This window comes from Asterias rubens, chromosome 10 (assembly GCF_902459465.1).
Source record: "Asterias rubens chromosome 10, eAstRub1.3, whole genome shotgun sequence".
In the NCBI taxonomy this organism is placed as follows: Eukaryota; Metazoa; Echinodermata; class Asteroidea; order Forcipulatida; family Asteriidae; genus Asterias; species Asterias rubens.
The window spans coordinates 16,987,746-17,015,575 of NC_047071.1; the positions used below are offsets into that span (position 1 = coordinate 16,987,746).

At 38.6% G+C, this 27,830-nt stretch overlaps 1 protein-coding gene across 2 annotated transcripts; it reads right to left on the minus strand.

The window, feature by feature from the left end:
• Positions 1-601: 601 nt before the first annotated feature.
• Positions 602-27,455, minus strand: LOC117295799 (protein mono-ADP-ribosyltransferase PARP6-like). Of its 2 annotated transcripts, XM_033778558.1 has the most exons (22): positions 27,244-27,455; positions 25,871-25,963; positions 20,769-20,858; positions 20,141-20,262; positions 18,881-18,973; positions 18,450-18,550; positions 18,174-18,234; positions 17,697-17,784; positions 16,982-17,051; positions 16,023-16,127; positions 14,741-14,878; positions 12,351-12,495; positions 11,211-11,360; positions 10,539-10,757; positions 8,977-9,113; positions 7,573-7,621; positions 7,028-7,140; positions 6,061-6,133; positions 5,729-5,872; positions 4,884-4,950; positions 4,505-4,589; positions 602-2,569 (listed from the first exon to the last, which is right to left on the minus strand). In XM_033778558.1, exons 1-22 carry the CDS (start codon positions 27,326-27,328, stop codon positions 2,479-2,481), a joined length of 2,319 nt encoding a protein of 772 aa, XP_033634449.1. In that variant the 5' UTR covers positions 27,329-27,455; the 3' UTR covers positions 602-2,478. The 2 variants fall into 2 exon arrangements, with proteins under 2 accessions (XP_033634449.1, XP_033634450.1); XM_033778559.1 differs by lacking the exon at positions 14,741-14,878.
• Positions 27,456-27,830: the final 375 nt, after the last annotated feature.

The following is a 27,830-nucleotide window of genomic DNA, read 5'->3' on the forward strand; positions in this document are numbered from 1 at the left end:
ATGATATTTCTCCTGTAGACTGTTTTCAATGGTATCATAATTCACCATTGCTTCGTCCTTCGGATGGGATGTTACGCCGTTGGTCCCATGTGCACTTATCGAAAAAGAGAAGGGATTTGCCCCGGTGTTTCTGGTCCGATTGGCAGCAAATTGCGCCACAGCACCTTGTAAAACATTACATGGTGCTGTCAGAATTAGGTCTCATAATTCAAACGTAGTCCCACATCTTGCAGGAAATACTATTTGTTACAGCGCCAGGAGCGTCGCTGAGTGACGGACATGCGTACTATATAAAAAGCCACAATTATTATTATTATTATTTATTAGCAACCCCAGGAGTTTCCAAACTTTGGTTTACTATGCACATGTACAATACACGTTTGTGCAGTTCTAGAAACATGAGAAGGGTGGTTCAAAAGGCAACTTTGGATCGCTAGGTGGCAGCAGACTTACCAGGTAAATGTCAATTGTTTACATAGTTCTGAGCAAGCGCACATTACCAAGAACAATGTAATTTACCTGGTAAGTCTGCTGCCACCAAGCGTCCCGAAAGTCCGCTGTTGGCGTAGTGTGGTTAAGAATGTAGAGGTATTGTCCTTGCCTTCCACCTTTCGGACCCTGGTTTGAATCCTAATGGCAGCACTATGTGGGTTTTGTTTTCAGTCCCTGACCTTGGTTTGCCCTGCAATAATTTCTCCGGGGTTTTCCTCCAACAAACTGAAACATTCCTTCTTTGTCTTCTCTCTTTAGGGTTCTTGTCTAGTATAGGTCGACCTTTATCACGGTGTGGCCATCTTGATTTTACTCCATTCTAACTCATTGTAACCTAACTAATAGTCTGGTGCCATGTTTGCGCAATGAATGTTAGCATTCATCACTGTTATTGGGAAAAAAGGAATATGATCAAGATGATGACAGCATGATAAAGGTAGACAGTGATTAAAGTCAGCTTTGCTGAGAATCCTGGGCTTCACAACCAGAATAAATAAATTAAAAAACAGGCCTAAATAATAGATAAATAATTCCTAGAATAGTGATGCCATCTAAGAAAAGTCTTCGTGGCATCCATCCTTACGAACCCTGGTTGCAAATACATCCAAGTATATAGAGTAAAACATTGTTTTACATTTCATTAACCATTACTTTAAATCCATTATAAAGTATATACTGTACCCAATTTAAAATACCATCAAAAGTCAACCTACACACAAGCACACAAAAATGTGTATATAACTCGGACCGTTTGCAACAATTATTTCACATCATGCCATTATGTCAGTTTTGACTCAAAAAAGGTCAAAATGTATACAAACAAATGGTTCAGAGCAAAAAATGTTGAATAATATTGAATAAATAAAAAAGAAAAGATGACTGTAAAAAAGCTTGTACCTCATTGTGGGTAAACAAGGGGTGGGGTTCATTTCGTAAATAGCAAAACCCTTTCATGAACAGGCGAAGTTGGTGCAGCCTGCAGTGCCTCCATGACATTCTGCAGCTGATATGTTAAAGACATTCTGCAGAATAAGATCTTCTGCAGCTGATATGTAAAAGACATTCCGCAGAATCAGAGAAAACAATGCGGCTGATATGTCAGGGATACTCTGTAGAATCATAACCGACACTAAAAGACAGATGGCGTCAGTGACATTCTGTAGCCTTACACATGTAATGCAGCAGTTCTGCAGACCTGAATGATACAATGCAGGGATCACACATCAGTCGTATTCTGCAGCCTGCCTCTCATATGAAACTACATAGCTGATGGTGATGGTGTACTTCCGCAGACCTCTGTATGATGCAGAGCAGCTGACAATACATCACTGATATTCTGCTGCCTCACATGTGAAATGGTGTTGCCATCATTCTGCAATCCAGTGTATGATTCAATGCAGCTGGTAACTTAGGTCAGTGTATTCTGCAGCCTCAAATACTATAGAATGCAGATGATCATACACAAATGACAATCTGGGGCTTCATGTATTATACAATGAAGCTGATACAATGATAGTGTATTATGCAGCCTCATGGTATGATGCAGATGATTGCACATCAACTAAATTCTGCAGCCTCATATATAAAGCAATGCAGATTCTAACATATCAGTGAAATTTCGTAGCCTCATTTCCATATGTATTAATTGTGTACTGTGGCCGTTGTGTTTTGGTCTCCCTAAGCATTCTGTAGACTTATTCTGTAGCATCATACATTTCCACAGGTATTTAGTGTGTACTGTGGCCCGTTGTGTTTTGGTCTCCCTAAACATTCTGTAGACTCATTCTGTAGCCTGTAGCCTCATACATTTCCACAGGTATTGAGTGTGTACTGTGGCCCATTGTGTTTTGGTCTCCCTAAACATTCTGTAGACTCATTCTGTAGCCTCATACATTTGCACATGTATTTAGTGTGTACTGTGGCCCGTTGTATTTTGGTCTCCCAAAGCATTCATCTATTGCCATTGGTCTATCACCGACTACCCATCTAGCAGTCGGCCATTGATGTGATGATTTCTCGGGTATATTTTTCTTGAGTTGTATCTACTGCTTGATCGCCAACCTTGCCATCTTCATATCTGAGCAAAAAAAAGTAAGAATATTGGTTATTTCTCTTTATTATGTCGGCATTTAATAAAACATATCGATTGTATTAAATTGGCAACTAAAACATTGAAATCACAAAAGAACTGTTATATAAATAACCATAGTAATATATGTAATTATTTTTGTATGTAAACTTTTTTTGTATGAATTGTAATTTTTGCTGTAATTTGCATGAATGTAAAAAGAAATAAACTATCTATCTATCTATCAATTAGTATAGTAGGCCTGATAACAATAAAAATTAAATCCCAGTATACAGAAAGACGTACAATTACTTACAACTACATACAATTGCACTTTAAAGTTTTAAAATTTCAAACAGTCCAAAACATATACACTGTATATGTTAAATACATAAAAGACAACACATTTGTATAGATCATTTGTAATGAATTAAATAAACATTGCATACAAATTTGAAAAAAAATAAATCAACAAATGAATGTTTTACTTAGAAATACAAAATGAATGTTTCTTTTTGCAAAACATATGCTTAAAAGACCACTCTTGATCAAGAAACTCCATTTACCAGGAGCTCCAAAATAGGGAATTTCTTTTGATGAGGACACCCGTACAAATTGCACAAAATGACCTTATAGTTCTGAGCAGATGTTTAGACGGGTATCGAACCTGGGCCACAGTGGTGAGAGACGAGTGCTTTATGCACTAGCCACCCATGTCACCCCAAGTTGCTTTTAAAGGGAAAGGTATACATTTAGGATCGATATATTTTCAGTGGCTTTTACTAAAAGTGTTTGATTGATTATAAACATACCTGTTTACTTGAACTTGTACCTTTATTGTTTTATGATCATATTTTGTGGATCTTCTTTTTGACCGTTTAATTATTTCGCTTTTTGTGGTTAAAATGAAAGTTTTTATTGTTGTAAAGCGCCTGGGAGCATTTTTAATGGATTTGGGGCTTTATAAATGTTTATTATTATTACTAATATTATTAGTAGTATTCTCTCTTAACATAAATGGCATTAAAAAAACCTTGGTTAGAAGCCTACAACGTATTTTGAGAAACATTACACTTCACAGTTATGTGTTATTTAAAAAATATATCAGTTTTTATGCCCAAAATTGGAATCTGAGAAACTTTACAGCAATAACCTTCACAGATTATGTATTCCTAACCACCTTTTGAAATGAAACTTTCACAATAGCAGAGAAGAGAACGAGGATATCTAATCGAGACATTCAAAACGCTGAAAGGTTTTGAAAGGACACAAGCAAGCCGCTTCTTCAAACTAGCTAAGACAGATACAAGAGGACACACTTTGAAGCTGTTCAAACCAAGACTAGACAAGTCACTAACGTGCAGATCTGACTACTCTTCGCAGAGAGTAATAAACCAGTGGAACACACTCCCAAAGTATTTTTCCTGTTCTTTTCTCCCGACTCTGATGACCAACTGAGCCTAAATTTCCACAGGTTTGTTATTTAATATATAAGTTGTGATACACGAAGTGTGGGCCTTTGGACAATACTGTTTACCGAAAGTGTATAATGGCTTTAAATAACTAGTGTTAGGAAGTTTTACAAATTGTACAAATCTCTGTGTGTCCTCAATGAAGACCAGACTCCAAAATTTATGTTTTGATTTAAATAAAATTTCATCTTTCCAGTTACTGTCCTTTACAATCGTTTTAAGTTGAACGTTTTTCTTGCAAAAATTTGCTTTTTATCATGTTTTGATGTTCTTGTTGTTTGATATGTAATATCACCTTTGTTCATTGTCTTTTAACTAGCCTCGTGTATCCTTAATGTATTGATCTAACAGTATGTGTTAATGTTCCATTGAAGATGTTTGTACTTTGTTTTCACTGGTGATGAATAAACAGAGTCTTAGAGCTCCACTCAAAAGAAAAAGAGGAAGTTTAACCGCATCCATGTTTACTTACACAAAGAAGAACCTAGTGCAGACGAGATCTGGGTTAGTACACACCCATACATGACCATGTTTCGTCAGTTCCTTGGTGTTAACAACTTTAATCAAAGAACAAAATAAATCAATGTTAGGCAAATCATTTCAGGGTTCTCAAAGAAGGGAATCGTCAGTTAAGTATGCTAGGAAAATGCTGCTCAGTGGCTATATTGTATCTTACAACTGCATTTTTGCTATCACTAGAAAATTGCTAAACTGTTTTTATTCGTTTTTTTAACTTAAAAATCATATAGCATCACAATAGATTATTACTATTTCTTGTTTACATTTCATTTCATACTATTCAAAAGTCCAACTTGGCTAAAACCATGAGGAATATACAAAGCATAAAGTACCTTCACAAAGTGCTATACACGTCAGATTCTTGCTTTGTAAGAAGCGACAGTTAGACTGGGCTGGCTCCTGGAAAAGATCAAACGGAAATCAGTAACTAAATGGGACAGAGAACACTTTATTTATTAACCCTCTTACAAAAAGTACTGAGTATACAGTGCTAACACCCATCGGTGTATGGGTAAAAACCAGTCAATATTCTTCATCCCCGATGCAAATTTAACATCTCTTATTATCGTTGCGGTACCTGCTGCCAAAACATAGGATTCAAACTGCCTCTAGCTCGGTAGTCTAGTTGGTAAACACTGCTCTAGAATTGCAAGGGTCGTGGGTTCGAATCCCACCCGAGTAACATGCCTGTGATATTTTTTCACAGGACTCGGGAAAGTACTGAGAATACAGTGCTAACACACATCGGTGCATGGGTAAAAACCAATTAATAACCCTCTTACACTTGAAACCATTTAACACGATTTGTGAATGGTGGCACAACTGTGCAAAGAGAAGGAATAAATCTCAACAAACTCAAATCTACATGAGCGAGAAAGCAAACGAGCTCGAAAAAACTTGCGAGCATGAAGCCCAATTGTTAACAATTCTCTTTAGTGTTAAAAGCTCTACTCTGCAATCTGGGGGTAACTATATATGGTTTTATCTCCATTTCTTTTAGAATTTATTTAAAAAAAATTATAATTTCTTTCTTTATTTTTTTTATTTTTTTTATTATTATTATTATTTTTTTTTCTTTTTTTTTTCTTTTCAGGAAAACAAAAATGGAATTCCGTTTTAAAACGGAGGAATCACATCCCTGTAGTACTACATGTAAATCCACAGTAAGCTGACTTACTCGTACATGTCTTGTTTTAGCATCTTCTTGTCCTGCTAGCTTCTTAGACTGCTTAAAGATACCATGACCCATGCCAGAGTAACCAAAAGACACGCTTGAATGAGGACTCAGATAGATGCCCTTACCGTACACAGCTCCATGCATCTACACCGAAATAAGAAAGAAAATAATTACACATTCAAAACAGTTTCAGAGTGCATCGTGTTAAAAATCTCATGAGTAGATACGTTGGCCTGGGAACAGTCAAGGCCCCAATTTCCTAGAGCTGCTTAGCACAAATATTAGCTAAGCAGAACAAAATTCTGATTACCAAGAAGAACGGAATGGTTTACCTGATGCTTAGTTCCTGAAGCGTTGATCAGACCATGCCTGAGTATTGAATGCCAGTTCTCTATATGCGAACCGCTGCAATAAAAGGAACATTCTGTTAGACTTCACCATATTCAATTCAATTCAACTCAACATTTATTTACAAAATGCAAAAATGTACGTATACAAGTAATTAAAAAGAAGGTTGGTTAAACAAAGATACATAAATAACAACTAGAGTAATAATTATATGGGACACAGCAAAACAGAGGCAAATAGTGAGGAATATTCAAAAGACAAAGTATTGTATAGAAATGCCTTATACAACAACAGAGTGGACTTCTGAACAGAACTTAAGTTATGTATTTGGTTTGCGGTAACACCATGTGTGTATCTACTTGCCAGGTAGAGTTTGTTCTTAGAGAACTGTCTTGCTTAATTTCTACTACCGCGGAGTCTCCTGACGATGACAAGAGCAAGCTAGTCGAAACGTTGAGACCAACTCAAGAACTGACTCAGGGGCAGTGCAGTAAATTACGATCCAATAAGCTAAAGTAGTAGTCCCAGCCTATTTCTAGACCATCCGCCCAGGTAATAGTTAATAAGCAGGACAGTTCTTTTCAGAACTGAGAAGTCTCCCGAACACCCGAACAATCTACTCCGCAGTAGTAGAATTAAGCAAGACAGTTCTCTAAGACCAAACTCTACCTGGCAAGTAGATACACACATGGTGTTAACGCAAACCAAATATATATTGATACCTCACCATGCAATGCCTCAAATCCTATAGAACTTAAGTTACAACAAAACGTACAGACAGGGACATAACAGGACAAACAAACAAAACAAACCCTACTTTATGAACTAAAACAGAACAAGAAGGTAAATCAGAACTAGAAGCTCACAGAGGTGAAGATTGAAAAGAGAACTTTTTTAGTGACATTTGGCCAGCAGACCACTGTTAATTGAGAACAATGTTTGTGTACTTACTGGAAGGCAAAGGTGCTTCCACTCAGCATCTTAGCTTTCCTGAAGGCGGCTTCCTTAGCTGGAGGACTACTCAAGAGAAGAAACTGATGAGGTGTATGCATGAACTTTATTTGCTGCCAGAAGGGGAAAAGAAAAAAAAGATGGTTACACACATACAAACATTAGTCATAAGAAAACACATTGAAAACACATTCGCGGCGTGTCATGGTTGAGTGGTTTAGTTCACCGCACCCAAGCTCTGGTGTTGTCAGCAGCAGGTTGTGGGTTCGAATCCCGGACATGACACTTGTGCCCTTGCGCAAGGCATTTAAAAATAATTGCCTCGTAAAACGTTTCGAAGGTAGTGCATTGGATAACCCTGTTCCAGCCCTAGGAGTTGGTGGCAGTGTGCCCCTGGTAACAGTTAAGTGTAGTCCTCACATTCAAGTGGTCCTCGTGGCTAGTATAGTGATTAAGCTAGTACAGTGACTAAGTTAAATTTTATGAGAAACATTGGCTTCTCAACCAAAGTAAATAAATAAACAAATAAATTGTGGTATATTTACCTTTCCCTCTGGGAGCTTAACGATATGTGAACGATTGCTGGAGATGATCCTGAATAAAACAATGAAATAAAAGTCTTAATAAGTTTACAATAAATTAAATCTTTTTAATTACACAATTCAGCCACTGGTTAGAATCCTTTATTTTAGCAACAGGTACAGCGACGATTACCAATTATCTTTTTTTGTTTATTAACATAATAATAATGTTACTTTTTTATATTTATTACATATACTATTATTGTTGTTAAAAAGATTGATTAAGCACATTCCAAAGAGACCAATGCAAATACACAAAAAGTACAAGTAAACATTGAATACAAAAATACAACAGCACAAAACAAAGCGAGAACAAATATAAAATGTTCAAAGAAATGTTTAAACATTAGAGAAACAGCATTCTTAGAACAACAATATACTGCACATTTTCCGTTCTAAGTACAATCAAATGTACTTTGCAAGTAAAACAAACCAGCAGAAGGATAAAGAACAGACATAATAATAAATGCAGTACAACAGCAAAAGAACTGTTGGCAATAAATGACACCATTTTAATAGATTTCAATAATTACATTGGGCATTCTACTCGGGTGGGATTTGAACCAACGACCCCCCTGCATTCTAACGATAATAATCATGTTTATAAAGCGCCATACTAACTACACAAAGCACGTCACAGAATTACACAAAAATACACAAGAGACCTAAAGGGTACAAATTGCAGATATCTTCATAAATGAAAACATATTGACAAATATCACCTTAAATGTAACACAACATTTAAGACCATGTCACATAGGGTAATTTACAGGCAATCAGTTTCAGGCAATCTCCAATAAGAACAATTCATTCACATTTCTTATTATTATCTTGGAGATAGTAAGTTACAGCTAGAAGATTGTATCTTTGCTGCCGAAGTCTTCCTTCTGCATACAGTGCATTTGGTTGCCTCCAAACTGCCTGAAAAAATGCCCTGTCAGCAAGACCTTAAAGAGCCATATCACACCCGACAATTCACAGGAAAAGAATCCAATCTCCAAGAAGAGAATCTATTCCAATTAAAATGTTCACACATTATTTTAGGGGATCAGAAGACACTGTTTGGAATAAAACAACATGCGCTACCAAAGTGTTCTTGTAGCATGCAATGCATTCGGTTGCCGCCAAGTTGCCTGAACAAAATTGCCCTGTGTGACCTCGGCCCAATTTCATGGAGCTGCTTAGGCAGAAGATATTGCTTAACAACTCTCTCCTCAGGAGAAATGAGCCAGATACCAGTCACAAATAGTACATCAGACATGGTAGTTTGGCTGGTAATCTTATTCTGGCTATTATAATTTCATTGTGCTTGAGATCTTTTTGTGCTTAAGCAGCTCAATTAAATTTGGCCATGGCCTTTACACTCACCATTGTAGTAAGGGGTATGCTAGCACATCCTGCCCATCCATCCGCTTCTTGACGTCCGAAGAGCTCCCAGCAGCGAGCATTTCTCTGATCGTGATGAAGCTGTCCAAGGACTGCTGTATCCTTTCATAGTTCTTTTTCTGCAAGATGAAGAAGACAGTTTGGTTGGTGGTCTTATATAAAACATTCACAAATTTGTTTGGCGTAAAAGGACCATGGAAGGGATCAGGGCTCAATTTCATAGAGCTGCTTAAGTTTTCTGTTGAGCAAAAATGTGCAAGATACCAGTTAAATATGGTACATATTCACATAGTATTTTGACTAGTAACCTTAACCTGTTCAACACAATGTTGCGCAGTTTTGTGCTTAAGCAGTTCCATGAAATCGGGTCAGTGTAGGGCCCAATGCTCATACTGCAAACAAAGAAGATAGTCACCACACAAAATAAACCACTTACAGCAAATTAACAACAGCATACGCCTCTCTTAATATTCATGCACGACGTCATAATTCTTACCCAAAATGAGGCTATAGGCGCACGTCCGCCAGTAATGCAGTGGCTGTGCGCTATGGCCTCGTTTTGGGTGAGAATTGTGACGTACCTCATGCATAAATATTAAGAGAGGTGTATTAATACACATATATAAGAAATGAGCAAAGTATAAAATAGAGTTGCACATCAACTCAACAATAGGAGTACAACTAAGAAGACTTCAATGGGAGACTTTTTGGAAGCTCTGCCTCTAGAGGGCAGCAGACCTACCAGGTAAATGCTAAAAATTCAAAAATACTCAAAAAATATTTAGAAGTCTCTCAGCCTCTTGAAAATTAAATCAGATACATTGTCATACAACTAAACTTCAGATTTCTTCTCAATTTTTGGTAGGTCAGCATTTTGGAATTTTTGCTAATTACCCTAGAAGAAACACTCCCAAAAACTCATGCACACTGCTTGTTATCCTTGGGGAACTCGTGTCCAGTACGTCCTGTTCCAGAACAGTTTGGTTTATGCTGGCAATGTGTTATGAAAAACAAAATACAGTTTGGCTAAATCTAAAATACAAAATCAAAAACACGCAAAACACAAGGTATTTGCCGTCAGTGACCGTCACTCATGCTTCTCCTATTCCTAAGTTGTTGACATTACCTGGTGAAGAGCGCCCTCTCTTGGTGATTGGCAGATAGTCTAAAGTTTCCCATTATATGGCCGTGTCCGAAACGGCGACTTCGGCTACAGCTACGGCTAGATCGCGCGCGTCTGCCTATTCTTCAACACTGGCAGACGCGCTGATACGTAGCTGTAGCCGAAGTCGTCGTTTCGGACACGGCCTATGCTTAAATACAGAGAAACTAAAAATCGTTTTAAAGATTTAAAAAGCTTTAAGAACAAAATCAGGAAAAAAATCTGGGGACTAAAAAGATTAAAAATGCTCCAGATAGCACAGTACAGCTTTTGAAAATTAAGCGTAAACATAAATAAAAATTCTGAAGACTACCTTTCAATTCAGCTTGCTTTGGCTAATAAACTTTCAAAAGTCGGACCTTGTTTAAGAAAAAAATCTTACCCGTGGTGTGAAGGCAAATTCTTTGGAGTTCCTGGGGTCAACGACCATAGGGTAGGGGTCAAAGATCAAATGTCTGCGACTTGACCTGATGGAGGAAGCTACCATGGCGACCATGAGGTCGACTACTTCAGCTCCTGTAGCGATGTTGGCTGCGGCGTCTTGCATGACCCCTAGGGTCTGAAAGGAGAAGACGCAAAGCTCCCGCTCGCAGACTGCAGGCTGGAAGAAGAGGAATCAAGTTGTACTAATAATTAGTTTCGGGATGAATGAAGGAACATTTACTTGCTGATGCTTCCCCAGGTTGTGTTGTAAACTTGGGCATGATCTCTGGCTATATTACAAATACTGCGGTTTACAGACTCTGTACATCAGCAGCAATGGAATACTACATATTTCGACACAATGTGGACTACTTATTGGTGACTTGGTGACTGCTTTAAACTTCTTTCACAATAATTTGAAAACTTAAGGACAATTTTAGGAAAAATCCTGAGAAAATGCATGTCTAGTTCTTGGATATTCCTTAATAACGCATGAAATAAGTTAACTAGCTAAAATCTGCAGGCCGTTTACGGCCACTATGGGTAAGCCGCTTGGGGCCACTACAGTCAATAAAGGGTTCCACAATGTTGTGCAAGTTCAGGCCAGAATTATTCTGATGAGGCGTCTTACCTTCAACATAGCTCCATTTTGGAATATATGCTGCTCATCACACACCACACAGAATTCACTCAACGTTGGGATTCTATTCCTTAGATAGGTGAAGAGTTGATACATGAAACCGTGTTCAAGCACTGGTAAGACTTTGGCATTCTTGCCGTTCTGGTGAGTCAAGACAAACAAAAGCATAAGCAGGATTTGAAACTTTGCATGGTGGAAATAAGATATAGAAGAGTTTGAGTTAACCAACGGTTCTTTTCAGAACCACCCCAACTCATTTAGAGATAGTCATTACATGGTGTTACCGCAAACTCTTCTAAACAAAAGCATGTTTTTAAGCATTTAACCTCATGGAGATATGTGAATTTAGTATTTCCCTCTTCAGTAGTTGTGAGTTTAATAAAGTTTACAGTACCTCATGAATATTCTATCAGTAGGCAGGGCCAGTAAGAAATATTCAGTGTGTTTGGTATATTTATGTAATTCAATGACAGCAAATAAGTGCACAGGTATAGAGAAAAGGTACAGAGATTAACTACAGAGAGCTGTAAGTATAAATTTGCCAACAAAATTTGACACAGTACTGTGACAAGGGTCCAGTATCATAAAGCCTGTAAGCACAAAAATTTGCTTAGCATGAAATTTCTTCCATAATAAAAACAGGATTACCAAACCAAATTTCCAGGTGATTTTCAGCATAAGCAAACAACAGCTGAATGCCAGTAACAAGCATTATGCAACAAATTAAAATTTGGTTGGTAATCCTGTTTTTATCAAGGAAGAAACTTCATGCTAAGCAAGTTTTTGTGCTTACAGGCTTTATGAAATTGGGCCCAGGGCCCCAAATCATAGAGCTGCTTAGCAGCCGATTTTGCGCTTACTGCGGGAGTTTCAATTTCGAAGCGCTGTGAACCATTAAGCACAGGAAAAGGCACACTAACAATCTGGTAACAATGAATGACGTAACAACCCAAATTCATGGTGATCTGAACAGGCACAATAGCCACCTTATTTTCTTGCTAACATGTATACGCTTACGCTTATGCAGATTTTGTTGCTATAGTCGGAACAAAAATGTGCTTACGATTAAGCAGCGCTTTGAAGTTGGGCCAAGTTAGTTGGATACATGTTGAACCAGAAATGAAGTTTTACCTGAGTAGCAGCTGGAATGAGATGCAATTCTTCAGTGCCGGGGGGCGTTACTGGCTGACCATTGACCGATGAACTCCTCTGCCATGGGAACAATCTCTTACTGGGCTTCTTATGATTGATCTCAGTCACTACGTTACTACTACAACTATTAGAAAATAAATAACAACAGACAAGTCAACAACCAAAACCAAAATTAATATTCTTTATCCCCGATGCAAATTTAACATCTATTATAACAGTCAAGTCTGCTGCATCAACTTTCATATTTAAGAAAAATATAAATAGTTACTCAAGTTACACTGATCATAGAAGACAGAACTTCATGGTTACTCACGTTACATTCGCCACAGAAAACAGAATTCCATGGTTACTCACGTTACATTCACCACAGAAAACAGAATTCCATGGTTACTCATGTTACATTCGCCATAAACAACAGAATTCCATGGCTACTCACGTTACATTCGCCACAGAAAACAGAATTCCATGGTTACTCACGTTACATTCACCACAGAAAACAGAATTCCATGGTTACTCATGTTACATTCGCCATAAAAAACAGAATTCCATGGTTACTCACGTTACATTCACCACAAAAAACATGGTTACTCATGTAACATTCACCACAGGAAACAGAATTCCATGGTAACTCACGTTACATTCACCACAGAAAACAGAATTCCATGGTAACTCACGTTACATTCACCACAGAAAAGAGAATTCCATGGTTACTCACGTTACATTCACCACAAAAAACATGGTTACTCATGTATTCACCACAGGAAACAGAATTCCATGGTTACTCTCGTTACATTCACCACAGAAAAGAGAATTCCATGGTTACTCTCGTTACATTCACCACAGAAAAGAGAATTCCATGGTTACTCACGTTACATTCACCACAAAAAACATGGTTACTCATGTAACATTCACCACAGGAAACAGAATTCCATGGTTACTCTCGTTACATTCACCACAGAAAAGAGAATTCCATGGTTACTCACGTTACATTCACCACAGAAAACAGAATTCCATGGTTACTCATACATACACTGGAGAAAATAAAATTCAATGGTGACTCTAGTACACAGCTACAGTTTAAACCATCACCTAAGCAACTATTTGAGGTAATAGCTTATCCCTGTATTGAAGGCAGTGTCTGCATCAAGCGGCAGACCATAAACGTTCGCTTTTAAAGAGGCACATCAATTTTCCTCTACTACTATTGGGGAAATGTAAGTTTGTAAAGAAACCCTGCAGAGGGCACCACAGCAAAAACACAGGGCACCAAGGCAGTTGCTGTGGGTGCCATGAGTTATTCCAAGGCCTGTTTATGTTATGGCTATGAACGTTGCCTGCATTGACACTGTCGAAGAACAGGACTATTAAGCAACTGCTGAAGCCATCAATTTAGACAAAGCCTAAGCTAGATCTTAAGCCAGAGCTAAAGCTGGAGTGAAGCCAGTTTTGAAAAACCCAATGTATAGGATGTGATCAATCAAGACAAGATGGAAATCACAAAATAAGAATAATAATAAGTCCGACACTCCGACTTTACAAGCACATTTCTAATTATACAAAGCACTGCTAAAGAATGCTACAAAATGGACAGTATGTGCGAAAAGAGAGCAGATGAATTTTTAATTTAGGCTTGAAATTCTGGAGTGAGTTGATGTTGCGAATGTGATTTGCTAGAGAGTTCCAGCAACTAAGAAGGACTGGCCCCCTGCCATTTTGTAAGTACAAGGAGTTATCAGATTGTGGCTGGAGCGGAAGCCACAGCCAGATTTGTTGAGGTTGGGGTTGACAGACTCTGTAATGTACTGTACAAGTTTGTATCATTCCAATAAAAAACAAATGTGAAAAATGTATTGAAATTTCTTACATACACAATCTGATTTTTAAAAAGAGCAGGCATGCATGCAAACAAACGTGAAAGGAAACTATTGTCAAAAAACAAATCAAACTTGAAACGAAAGGTATGTTATAACTAAACAACATTATTTCAAAGGAATCAAGTTAGTTCAGATGCTGAGAAAAGTTTGTCAAGGAAACACAAATTGTTAGGAAGCGAACAAATTGAGAAGCAGATTTACAAATAGTTTCGTTTAGAATTAAAGTTGTCATTGAAAACTGTCGTTACGTTTGACCTTTAGGTCACTGATCATGTGCAGACAACTGGTAATCAATGATCGTATTTGAGGTACACATTCTTGATTCAAATCAAGCAGATTGTGATGCAAGAAAAAGTAAACACAGTCTGTCTGACAGTGGACGGGGTAATTTCTGTTCCGCTTGTTCTTCAACCTCAAAATACAGGATGGAGGGATTTGGAAAGGGGTCGGACTTATTGGGAAGAGGGGGGGGGGACACACTTATAAAGCACTCACATTTCCGGTTGGGTGACTAGGAGACTAGCAGCGTCTTCAACTCTCCCTTGCGACATTCTGAGTGCACTGCATGCATCATCGACCCCAAAGCCTAAGCCTACTAGCTTAGCCACGCTTTGGTCTTCGACTGACAGCGCCCTATATGGGACAGAAAGGCAGCAATGATCAAGGGAGGCCCCATTGGGAATGGGGGTTATGTATCTGTACCTGTGTACATACCATCAGGTTGCCGCAGTATGTGGTAAAGGTAAAGGTAAGGGTGCGCAGCAGTTAAATATTATGTGAACCTGTGTGGTGAAGCTATCAAATGAAATATTCTGGCACTAAAGAACCTGATGCTGGGTTGCCTTAATGCAGGCAAAGTGTGCATCAATTAACCCGGGATTTACCCGGTAAGTCTGCTGCCCTCTATCGTCCCAGAAAGTCTCCCATTAAAGGTACTGTAGTATTCAGTGACATAGTGCTTTGGTGTGATGGAATTTATAGAATTGTTTCTGTTCGAGGGGTCAGATACATACTAACCAGAGGTGAAATGTGGTTGATAGGCTGACAGAGGTTTCTATCATATTCTACAAAGTGGCAAGATACTATTTTGTTAGGAATTAACACAACCTACTGGAGGGGCACTGCATATCCAACAGTCAACTCATGTTAGACTGAACATTGCTGTTAGTATGTCAACAACCAAATGCAATATTAGTGCAACACCACTTGGGACACTTTACAGGCAACCGGTTACAGGCAATCTACAAGGCGTTCACATTTTGGAATGTTCAACAAATTTGTTGGGGTTTCAGTAAAGCACTGTTGAGAAAAAATTTACTGACTGTGCTACCAAAGTGTTCCCTTGGCACGCACTGCAATTTGGTTGCCCTTAAGTTGCCTGTAATGAATGCCGTATGTGTACATTTGCAAGGGGCACCAAAGCGCAGACCAGGAGGGAATGAATTTCCAAGCCTGCACCATTTACACAGTTGTGCGATTGTTAAAAGCATAAAACAGTCAAAGCAATCAGTGTTATTACAACTCAACTACATGTAAGTAAAATGATATTTCATAAAAGAAAACGCAAATACAAAATAGAATGAGAAAATCCAACTGATTTACGTACTTAAGGTCAAATATAAAAACATGATACCTTTTGATCTTAATTGGCGAAACAAACAAAAAATAGATTTCTGGTTGAAAACAACGAAATCACTTCCCAGACATAAGCAAAAAGGCTGACTTCAGATAAAAGGCTACAAAAATTCATCCCTGGTTGTAAGAATGCTGGACCTACCTAGCGGGTGACCTGCTTGGTGATGGAGTGGCCTGTTTCAGCTGGGATTGCACTTTCTCATTGCTCACCGACTTCCACTGATTCAGCAGCATACCCTCTGCAATTCTGTTGGAGATGTTAGGAATAAAAGACAATGAAATTAACATTAAAGGGAAGGTACACTATTGGTAATTGTCAAAGACCAGTGTTCTCACTTGGTGTATCTCAACATACGCATAAAATAACAAACCAGTGAACATTTTAGCTCAATTGGTCATCGGAGTTGGGAGAAAATGATGAAAGAAAAAACACCCTTGTTGGACGAATTTGTGTGCTTCTCGCTAGAAGTGTTTTACTATTTTAGTGAGAAATGACCTCTATTCCAAAATCTATGTTACTTCAGAGGGAGCTGTTTCTCACAATGTGTTATACTACCAACAGCTCTCCAATGCTCGTTAACAAGTCAGTTTTTAAGTTAATATGTGTTTTGAGTAATTACCAAACGTGTACCTTCCCTTTAAGTAACTTTCAGCACTTGCATAGTACGCAGAGAACGGTGATGTAAATACATATTTCAGCGAAATCACTTTAGCCCTCCAGCTGCCGGGCAACCTCGGTAGTCTAGTTGGTAAGACACTGCTCTAGAATTGCAAGGGTCGTGGGTTCGAATCCCACCTGAGTAACATGCCTGTGATATTTGTTCACAGGACTCGGGAAAGTACTGAGTATACAGTGCTAATACACATCGGTGTATGGGTAAAAACCAAAATTAATATTCTTTATCCCCGATGCAAATTTAACATCTATTACACTTTAGCCCTGCCCACTTCAGACAGGTTCAAAGAATTACCAGTAGTGTTGTCTACTTCGAAGCTTCATTTTCAAAACTACCCGATATTTTTAGCATTATTATTTTATTTAACATATGCTTCTTTGCTAACTATGTTGATGTTAAATTTAAGTACTAAGAAGAAACTTACTTTCTGAGTTGGCTACATATACCAGAATGACCACTCTTGGAAGATTGGAATACTTCAACTTTTGGTACGTCTAGAAAAATAAACACGGAAGAAATAGTGTTTACAATTCAGTAAAAATAATTATTTGAATCCCACCTGAGTGATTTTTTTGATTTGATCTTTTTGTTCTTCACAGAACTCATGAAAGTACTGAATATACAGTTCTTAATAAACATCGGTATGAGGGTAAACAAAATACATGTTATTATTAGTTGTCAAACAAGCGTGAGTGGAGTATGAACAAACAAAGTGCCTCTGCCTCAGGTATCTACCGAGGTCGAAGGCCGAGTTGGATATCGGACAAAAGAATATATGTTTCCCGTATTCCACGACAGGCATGTGATAACAAATTTATCTTCAAGGAAACTTGCCACCAGTTTCACTGACATTATTGCTCATAGGATTCGAACTGCCTCTAGCTACCGGGAAACCTCGGTAGTCTAGTTGGTAAGACACGGCTCTAGAATGCAAGGGTCGTGGGTTCGAATCCCACTCGAGTAACATGCCTGTGATATTTTTTCACAGGACTCGGGAAAGTACTGAGTATACAGTGCTAACACACATCGGTGTATGGGTAAAAACAAAATTAATATTCTTTATCCCGGATGCAAATTTAACATCTCTTTTGCTCATCTTTTAAAAAAGTAAATAGAGAAATGATTTTGAGAGAACGTACTTGCATCTAAGTACTTAGTGAGTGAACAATGGAGTCTTATCACAATGGGTTCATGTCTGTTAATGCACCACGCCTTGCTGATCTCCTCCTACAAAGACAAAGTAGATAAAAACACCAGAGTTATCATTAGGTTAGGCTTTCCGTTGCACCATGTGTAAATCTCTTACGAGTGATGTTGGTTCTGAAAAGAACAGCGGTGGTTGACAACTCAACAATTCGATCAGTATGCTCTGATTGTCTAAAGGAGAACCCGGCAGCATACTGATCGAAACGTTGAGATGTCAACCACCGAATTGTCGATCAAAGCATACTGAATTGAACTTTAAACTTGATGTTCATGTTTTATTCCAAGAGCTCTATTGTGCAATCTAAAGCATAAATTTTGTTTGTTTTATAATTTGGTGGGGGGGACACAAGAAATGGCATATCGGCCGTATCAGAGAGCCCTTCTGAACTGTTTGATGATGTCCAACCTACCTCCAAAAATGAAACATCAATATTCAGCTCAACGTCTATATCTCTCAACTCAGCAAACACCCTGAGGAAAACAAATGTATGCAGTCGCCATTATTGCTATTACTGGTTTTTTTGTTAACCATACACACATTGTTCAAAACTTTTGAGCACTTGTATGGCACTTGTGGGAAGCTTAGAAATAACGTAACTTAGGAATGGCGCAGCGATATCAATCACCCCTTGGAAACGTTGTTGGTTTATCTTCACTGTACCCAGTCTGGAATCTTTGAAACTCACCTGCCGTTGACTGCATTAGGTCCATAGAATTTTCTGACCTGGTCCATATCATGTGATAGTAACGGATGGATGCTACTGTCTGTTTCTTCTTCACAGTAATACTGCAATAAAAATAACAGATATTTTATAAAGCGCCAGTACCCACCATTTTGACGTTCATGGAACAAGATCATTATTATTATATGGAAAGGTTTGCGGTAACACCATGAAATGACTTTCTCTAAATGAGTTGGGGTGGTTCTGAAAAGAACCGTTGGTTTCAACTCAACGTTTCGATCAGTATGCTCTGATTGTCTCCTGGAGAAAGCTCCGTAGTCATTACATGGTGTTCCAGCAAGCCTTTTCATATCCTATTTCCAACATGCAAAGTTTCAAATCCTACTTATGATTATTATTGAGAAATGGTAAAAAAAAACTGTATGTAAACTCACCCCGTTATCTTCCGAATCCATATAGTACATATCATCATAGTCAGTATCGTCTGTATCGTATGCACCATCAGTGTACACTGATGCAGGGGAACACTGTAATAGAAAACAATCCTAGGTTAGTACACTCTCAAGACAAAAATGATATTGACGACACCAATTGCGATTGTGGCACATCACCCCAATCTATGCAAGACCTTCTACAATGCCCAGCCCTTAAGGAGGCCAAAATGACATTCTCCAGAAGACGATAAGAATATCTGTTCAAAATGCCAAGACCACACCAGCTCTGCAACACTTCTCCCCAAAGCATTCTAATAATAATAATAATAATATTTGTAATGCTCTCGTATCCACCCTGCTGGGTGTTCAAGGCGCAGTAAAACCAACAACAAAAACAAAACAAAACAACAAAAACAAAGAGAAAAAAACAGACACAACAAAAATTAGTCCTTGAAAGCCTGTGACATAAGATAAGTTTTGAGAAGAGATTTGAATGTTGTGGTACAAAGACAAGTTCTAAGATAAAGTGGTAGAGAGTTCCAGATGCGTGGCGCAGCTGAAGAAAAAGACCTGTCTCCCCATGAGTGTTGAGACTTGCGTTCAATGAGAAGAAGCATGGAACTTATATATTGTTGTACCAACAAGTTTATTAACAGACATTTATCATGGTGTGCCCATCTTGATTTTTCTCAAGTCCATTTCATACATTCCACCAGCTTCCATTGGACATTTGTGATGGCTGTCCAAATGTTCCTATCCAGCATGCAGTTGCCTACATGTATTTTCTCATAGGTCAGGTTGGCGTCTTCACATTGTTGGTTGATGTATGTCTTGACAGGCCTTCCTCTGCTCCTCTGTTCATGTGTTGGTTGCCACAGCACCAAATCTGACACCACTTGGTCGCTACTTCTTGAATCTTGAAATGTTATACTCTCCTAAAAGCATTGCTGCTGTTCTGGAGAGGGTGGGTTGCAAAATCCATTTGTGCTCTGTGCTTATGCTGTCAATATTGTGCTTATCAGATGGTGCTATCGTCAGTTTGTCCTTAGAGAGATTTGAAGCTCCCTCTTATAGCTGGCAGTGCTTCTCTCTGGAACCATTGCAGATTTGTTGCAGTGACTGCAGCCACTGGTAGCCTGTTCCAAATCCAAACAGCTCTTGGGAAAGGGCTCTCTTGCAATGTCCAGCATATTTGAGTCTTCTCTTTCAAATTTTTGTAGTGATTTAACTGTAACCGATCCGAAGCTGAACGAGACTTACCGGTGGTTGCTCATCATCGATCACCATCAGATTCTGGCCGTTCAAGGTATCAGCATCACCCCCTCCTTTATCTTGAATGCTGTTGAGTTCTGGTACATATAGATTCAGAGCTTTCCAATGTTCTGTTGAGTGAGCATGGGGAGTAAGAGCATTAAAAGCAATAGACATTACCACATTGCACGATAATGTAATAATAATAACGAGTGTGATCCCTGGCAACTAACGGCTTCTGACTGGCACCCCGAACAGAGACAATGACCTCTTTTTTTTCTCGATTCAGATCAATGCAAGCCAACATTTGTTTCATTTATTTCATACTTCTCAATAGCAGATAATTGTTGCTTGTGCGCCTGTGTACTCGACATTACTGGGCATTACTGGGCGTTTACACAGCTAGCACAGAAACTCAGAGGTGGCACAGTAAGCGGAGAATGGTGATTGAAGCGCGAAATTCGGCAGTAAGCAGAGCCATTATTGGGCATTACTGGGCGTTTACACAGCTAGCACAGAAACTCAGAGGTGGCACAGTAAGCGGAGAATGGTGATTGAAGCGCAGAATTCGGCAGTAAGCAGAGCCATGAAATTGGGCCCTGATGCAATGAAGAAAAGCTTGGGGAAAAGTACTTACCCTTTGCTAGTTTGCTAAAGACGACCTGTATTCTCTCATGGAGGATTTCTGGTGTGTTTGGGTAACGTAGACATGTCAGGGCACTGTTTTCTGCATCAGAGAAAAACCAAGAAACAAGAGAAATTGGTTTCACATGTTTATAATAACAATAGTGGCTTCTTCTAGATAGCGCTCATATCCGTCACTGAATGACGCTCAAAGATCCTCTACATTCAGTATTTTCCGGCAAGGTATTGTGGAGCTTGAAGTATGAGAACAATTCCTTTACATACCATGTAATTATTATTTTTATTATTGATGGTTTATTAAAATTGAACTTGTAGCCAATGGCTAAATTGCGTCAATATATACATGTTATGCAGTAAAATATTTTAAGAATAAACATTAGGGAATGCACAAAAGACGAATTGCAACAAGCGTCATCGGCCGCCATCCCTGATGAATGTGAAACGCGTGAAAAAGCCATTAATGGCTCAGAGTCGTGCGTAGCACGGACACACTTTGAAATCCATTGATACATCAAAGATGGCGGCCAACGACGCGCATCGCAATCCGTCTATATGTTAAAAAGGAAATGTTTAACCGACCGCAACAACACACATGAACAACAACAAAACCTAAAAATACCGGAGAACTCTACATGTTTTACAAGGTGCAATAAGCAGCCAAACCAGGAACACCGGGGCGAACCCCTGCTCTTTGTGGAAGTGTTGTGGCCGAGCGGTTAAGAGCACCGAATTCAAACTCTGGTGTTTCTGATCAGCAGAGTGTGGGTTGGAATCCCCAGCCGTGACACATGTGTTCTGAACCAAGACACTTAACCATTGCTTCGTCCTTCAGATGGGACGTAAAACCATTGGTCCCATGTGTTGTGTAAACGCATGTAAAAGAACCCAGTGCACTTATCAAAAAGAGAATGGGTTCGCCTCAGTGTTCCTGGCTGGATTGACAGCATATTGCGCCACAGCACCTTGTAAACCATTACATGTTGCTAAGGATTAGGTCTCATAATTCAAACTTTGTCCCACTCACCTTGCAGTAAATACTCGGCGCTGGAAAAAGGCGCGTTATAAATACGGTTATTATAATTATTGTTATTATTTTCAAAAATGTCACTGGGTTCTTCTGTAGGATGCACCAATAATGGTTTTAGTGCCTTGCTTTAGGACACAAGTGTCACGACTGGGACTCAAACCCACATTTTGCTGATCTGAAACACCAGAGCTTTGGTGTTTGGTGTTCTTATTCGCTCTGCTGCCATGACACGCCCAATTTCAATGCATGTTTAATAAATGCATATTGTGTGGGTGGCCTAAAATGCACACTGCACAGTAACACACAAGGAATCTGACTCGAAAAAAAAGCGAAAGCAAACATTTATTGTGTCATGACGTCCTAAGGAATTGGGTCGATGCATCTTATCAATGTCAAATGTTACACTGCTGGATAACATTTGCTCCTGTTCTATTTATGTGCATTGCCGAAGGGAACTATTTCGTAAAAGAGACAAGTGGACGTGCAGAGTAAATGAGAGTACACCATATGCCATATAGGCAAAGGGCAATTTCCAAAATGCCATGTGCCAATATTAATGACATTGTTAAAGGGAAGGTTCACATTTGGTAATTACTCAAAACAAATATTAACTTAAAAAATGACTTGGTAACAAGCGATGGAGAGCTGTTGATAGTATACAACCTTGTGGGAAACGACTCCCTCTGAAGTAACATAGTTTTTGAGAAAGGGGTAATTTCTTACTAAAATAATAAAAGCTAGAACTCTTATCTGAAAGCACACAAATTTGTCAAACAATGGTGTTTTTTTCTTTTCATTTTTTCGCAACTTCTATGACCAATTGAGCCCAAATTTTCACAGGCTTGTTATTTTATGGTTATGATGGGATACACCAAGTGAGAAGACTGGCCTTTGACAATTACCAAATGTGTACCTTCCCTCCAAATAGAAAATCATTTGCAGACATTAAAAACATTTCTCTAAGCCACTTTAAAAAAAACACTGACTTGACTGACCCTTTATTACATTCAAAGAAAAATTAAATTTTATATCATTTTGAAGCATCTTCCGACAATCATTTGAATGCAAGTTTGAATATTGCCACCATTTGCCCTACATTTTCTCGGCAGTCACAAATGAACATGTACAAATGTAAACAGTTCATTGAAGCGGTATCTGATATTTAAATCCTACTCGACAAAACCACATTTTTCTCCAAAAATACAACAATTTCTGCCAATAATGGAATTTCTATTTAATTGGTCTTACATGTACTTCATAACCACTGCAGACAGCCAGAACCCAGAAGCAAATGCTTCAGCACCAACTAGAGAATTTCCTGATTCTTCTTAGCCAGACATAAGGAATGTCAATGCAAGGCTAAAAATACCAAAAGAAACGGCTGGCAGTTATTTGAACACATGGCCAGTAAGCCAAGAACCAGACAAGTCCTGAGGTACATTTCATTTCATTTCATTTCATTTATTATTTCTGGTTGTGAAGCGATGGACTCTCAGAGTCAGAAAAGCGAACTAAAACCCGATGGAGAGAAGACAAGGAAGGAAGTTTCAGTCTTAGATCTGGGAGGAAAAGCCCAGAGATTTATTCCAGAGAAAATCCACACAGTCGGGTAGGGACTGAAAATCGAATGCACATAGTGCCCCAGGTGAGCTTTGAACCAGGGTACTAGAGGTGGAAGGCAAGGCAAGGAACCCGCTCAGCCAACCCAAACCACTTTATGAGTGTTTTCTTCACCCCAATAGGTACATTTGGCTACTAATTGCACACTCACCACATGGCAAACAGGTAAAGAGTGAACAGTCAATCTATTTACCACAATGCTATTTGGTGTAATTCCCTGTAAATGGTGAACTGTGGTTCAAGGATAACATGGAACGCAATAATAGAGATAGAGAGCCACCCGTTGCTTTTATGCCAGTTTTGGTTTCTGCGAAGTACACACACAGATGCAGATACAGTTAACATTTAAGGGGAGTAAACATTTGTTATTGTTATACCTCGGTAACAAACTGTGAAGTTTGTGATGTGCAACAAAAACGCATGTATCATGGCTAAAGATGCGCGCTACACGTAATGCACAGCGCGCCGGTAACATGAAAAGTGTCCACTGGTGTACATCACCTTGATCATTCCCACCGATGGTCGATTACTAGCGCTGTACGAAACACTCGCGGGTTGGAGGGAACAGGTGAATAATTGTTTCTTATTTGAACTGTGCATCTGCTTATTAAATTGGTCCGTCTTAATAATGTTTGAAGATGACAACAGAATTTCGAGAAGAGGAATAACAATGTTACCAAGGTATAACAAAACAATTGTTGCACACTGTGACTTGGGTCCATGGGTTTTGTACACCCTTGGTAGCAATTGGCACCCTCGGGTGGACAAAACGCCATGGATCCCGTCACAGCATACAACAACTGTATACAATGCATTACATTGACGGCAAATGCACTCACTATCAGGCCTTGAAGTAACCCACACCACCCACAGCAATTGTCATGGTGCCCGGTACTTTTGCTGCTGGTGCCCTTTGCAAAGCTAGAGTACAAATTTAAATTGTACTCATAGAGTGCCATTTACCAAACGAAAACTTGCTGTGTATCCTCAAGAGTAAAGTTTAAGGCCTATACTATTTTCAAAATTGTGCGGTTTGCAATACACATGTGCAGTTGAGATGGGAGTGCGATTTTTGTCAAAATGTATTTTTCCAGTTCAACTGTAGAGGGCGCCCTGTGTAGTGATTCGTTGTTGCATTATGTCATTGTTTGTAATATTGATATCAGTGTACGTACAAAACCCGGAGACATCATTTTAGAGGTTCAGTTTCAAGATCTCTTTTTGAATTAGAAATCAATGACATGCAATATCTTTGTCAGCAAGTTCTTATTTATTGCAATTTTTGAAACCACGGCTTGGGCTTATAAATGCTTTGCCATTTATCAAGAAAATGTGTGCTTTCCTTGCAGTGTCTCGCCAACACCAATAATGATCATACCCAACTGAACCCTTGGACCCTTCCCTGCTTTTATTTACTTGCCATTGTTTGTTTATTTACCTATTTTCAGAGTATCTGCAAACAATAAGAGTCAGTAGCGATTTTATGGTTGGGTTTATTTCACTGTTTTTATTTTGAACGTGTCATGACCTTGATTTAGGTTTAAGTTATTATAAAAGCAGAAACTGTTGTGAAGAAAATTCATTTATTTGGTTCTGACAAAGAAACATACAAAAAAGGGGGAGACCGCTATTATTAAGAAAAAATAGCTGCATTGGCAGAGCGCCGTCGGCACGTTAAAATAGAGGTTGCAGATTCAAGATCCACTCTAGTAAATTTGTCTTTTTAGAACCCGAAACTAAATTGAATTTTCCCAGTGCAGTTTCCCTTGTGGTTTATAACTTGAAATAGCTGGTAAGCCATTTCTATTTAGTAAGATTTTCCTGCCCTAAGCCTACTTTGTGCTTTAGACTGCTTTAGTTTTGCGATCGTGAGACCTGAGCCCAAGTGCATGGAGATGCTTTAGAAAAGAACAACATGTAGTTTGAAAGCACATCCACATTATGCTTACCAGGTTTATAGGTTACCAGCCAAAATCACAAGTATCCTGCTCGTTTCTGCTTTTTAACAGGAAATTGTTACGCAACGTTTTTCTGCTTTTTAAAGCAGCTCCATGAATTCATTGAGGTATAATTAAATTAAGCCCAAGAAATGCATTTCCTGAGTTTCGTTTTATTTTGTTTTTAAACTAAAAAAGTCATAAAAAGTCTTGAGTTCCTTGTTGTGGGTTGCATACAATACAAAAGTTCAATCAATGTGGGTGCTACAAACATCGTAACTTTTAAGTCTAGTGAAAGTTCTAAGCTACAAGCCCTGCGTTTACTGGATTATGAGTTAAAAAATTGTTAATGGCCGTACATTTTTACCCAGCATAGTCTTTCTCGAAAAGCCAGAAAGACTTTGGGTCGAAATGTCAGGCCCTTAACTATTTTTGGGTATAAGTTATTTGCAACAGCTAATTTTATTTTTGTCATGGATAGAAACTCAAGCCATGGAATTCCCCACCAACCTGGGTAGTCTTCTGTTGTGCTGAATGTATAGGCCGTCAGCTCACCACTGGCGTCTAGAACAAAACTGAAGCAGGAGTTGCCATGTTCAAAATCTGAAAAATAAGTGGAAATCAAATAAAAGTGCAAGAACAATAAAGTGTTTACACAAATTGTACTTTACTCTTGGCGAGTGGGGACCAACTAAGCTAGCTGGGATAATCATTTTGATCACTGTCAAGATGATCCTGGGTTACTACACTCTATGCCCACCAAAGGCAAAAACCCCAATCAATCACTACTTTTTTAACGAAGATGTATCTTATTTTCCAAGATAATATTAATTTTTTGTTATCAAGTGAAAAAGTGCCTTGCATTTGGCATCTTTTCTCAAACCAATTTCACGATACAGCAATATATGATTGTGCAATATATCTTCCGGATGGTCGTAGACGTGAGGGTGCCAAAGGAACGTGTTAAAATTTAGGTTGCAGAGATGTTCCACGATCGACATACTTACAATAAGGTTACCAGGCTGAATATCATGTAAACTGGACCACCTGTGACTGGTAATCTGCTCATTCCCTCATTTCTGCTAAGAACATTGTTTAAAAGTAATATTTACCGCTTTTTAAAGGTAGCAGTAAATTATTTGACATTGGGCCCGAAAGAAAGGATTGTTGTAAACCTATATTACACTCTTTTACAATCACATTCACAGCATTTGTTTTGTTTGTTTATTTATATTAGACAATCTCCACAGAGTTCTTTAGCAAGAAGTGGACAAAAACAGTAAACAAAATACATCAACTTGATGTATTTTGTTTACTGTTTTTGATGATCAAGCATACAAGACATAGGGATCTTAGGAATTATCAAGGATAACACAAAAATGATTTAAGTATAAAAAGCTTGGGATAACTTTCCGTATGGCGCCACCACCTTTTCACTCATTTTTACAAAAAGGGATATCTCATTGAGGTTAATTAGATACTATATTATTTAATATCGAATGAAAAAGTGGTGGCGCCATACGGAAACTTTTCCAAAGCTTGTTTCCATTGTGGTCCTCCCCCTTTCTCTGTCATGTCTGTATCAAAATATAATTTGGTAATTTTGTCACCAACTCTGACAACTCTGTTGTTACACTTGTTCTGAAAACACACGGTTTTATAATCTTGAATTTCAATTATTTCTTAATGTATGCATCATCTGTTTCATCTAATTATTTCGTTCTATCATGGAGGAAATAATAGAAGATTCACCTACGAAATGAATGAAGATGGTGCCACTATTGTGTGTTTTTGTGTAAAACAGCTGCCGGGTGGTAAACACGGCGAAACAAACACTAGAAATTCACAACAGAACCTTGCAATGTTGTCAACGGATTACTTACTTTTAAATGGACATGCTGGGTCGCTAACACACACATCAATAACGGACTGAATATCCGAAGAAAATAACTTCAGTCTCCACGACATTTTTGAAGCAACTCTTTTGTAAGTTCTTTTCTGGTTCTATTCTTTGGTCGACATTTACATTTTTTATTCTCACCAAACACTTCCTGGAATCACACGACGACGAGTTGACTCCTGAGCTGCGCGCACTTTGCATGGTCACTTTATGGGACTGACATCTCGTTGTTGTTTCTGTTTACTGATAGGGTGACCCAATCAAGAATTATTACCATTTGCGACTTCGGCTACGGCTACAGCCAGATCGGCGCGTCTGCCCTAGTGTTGAAGAATAGGCAGACACCCGCGAATTAGCCGTAGCTGTAAGTCAAAGTCGCCGTTTCGGAAACGGCCAAAGCAAAGGCGACACCAGCACCCAATTGAGAACTTACTTGATCAATTTTTTTAAATAATAATAATAATAATATTTATTCGGGCAATCACATTTACAAGCACACATACATACATTAAAAATATTTAAGAAAACAAAGTAAAACAACAGTGGGGTGCCCAGGAGAGCATAAAAGTT

Excerpts from the sequence above, each read along its gene's own strand:
- LOC117295799 (XM_033778558.1), bottom strand. The coding sequence starts at position 27,328 with ATGTCGTGGAGACTGAAGTTATTTTCTTCGGATATTCAGTCCGTTATT. Across the intron at positions 20,263-20,768 it reads CTTTAGCAAACTAGCAAAGG|AACATTGGAAAGCTCTGAAT; the intron begins GTAAGTACTTTT and ends CTCACTCAACAG. Across the intron at positions 18,235-18,449 it reads CCTAATGCAGTCAACGGCAG|GGTGTTTGCTGAGTTGAGAG; the intron begins GTGAGTTTCAAA and ends TGTTTTCCTCAG.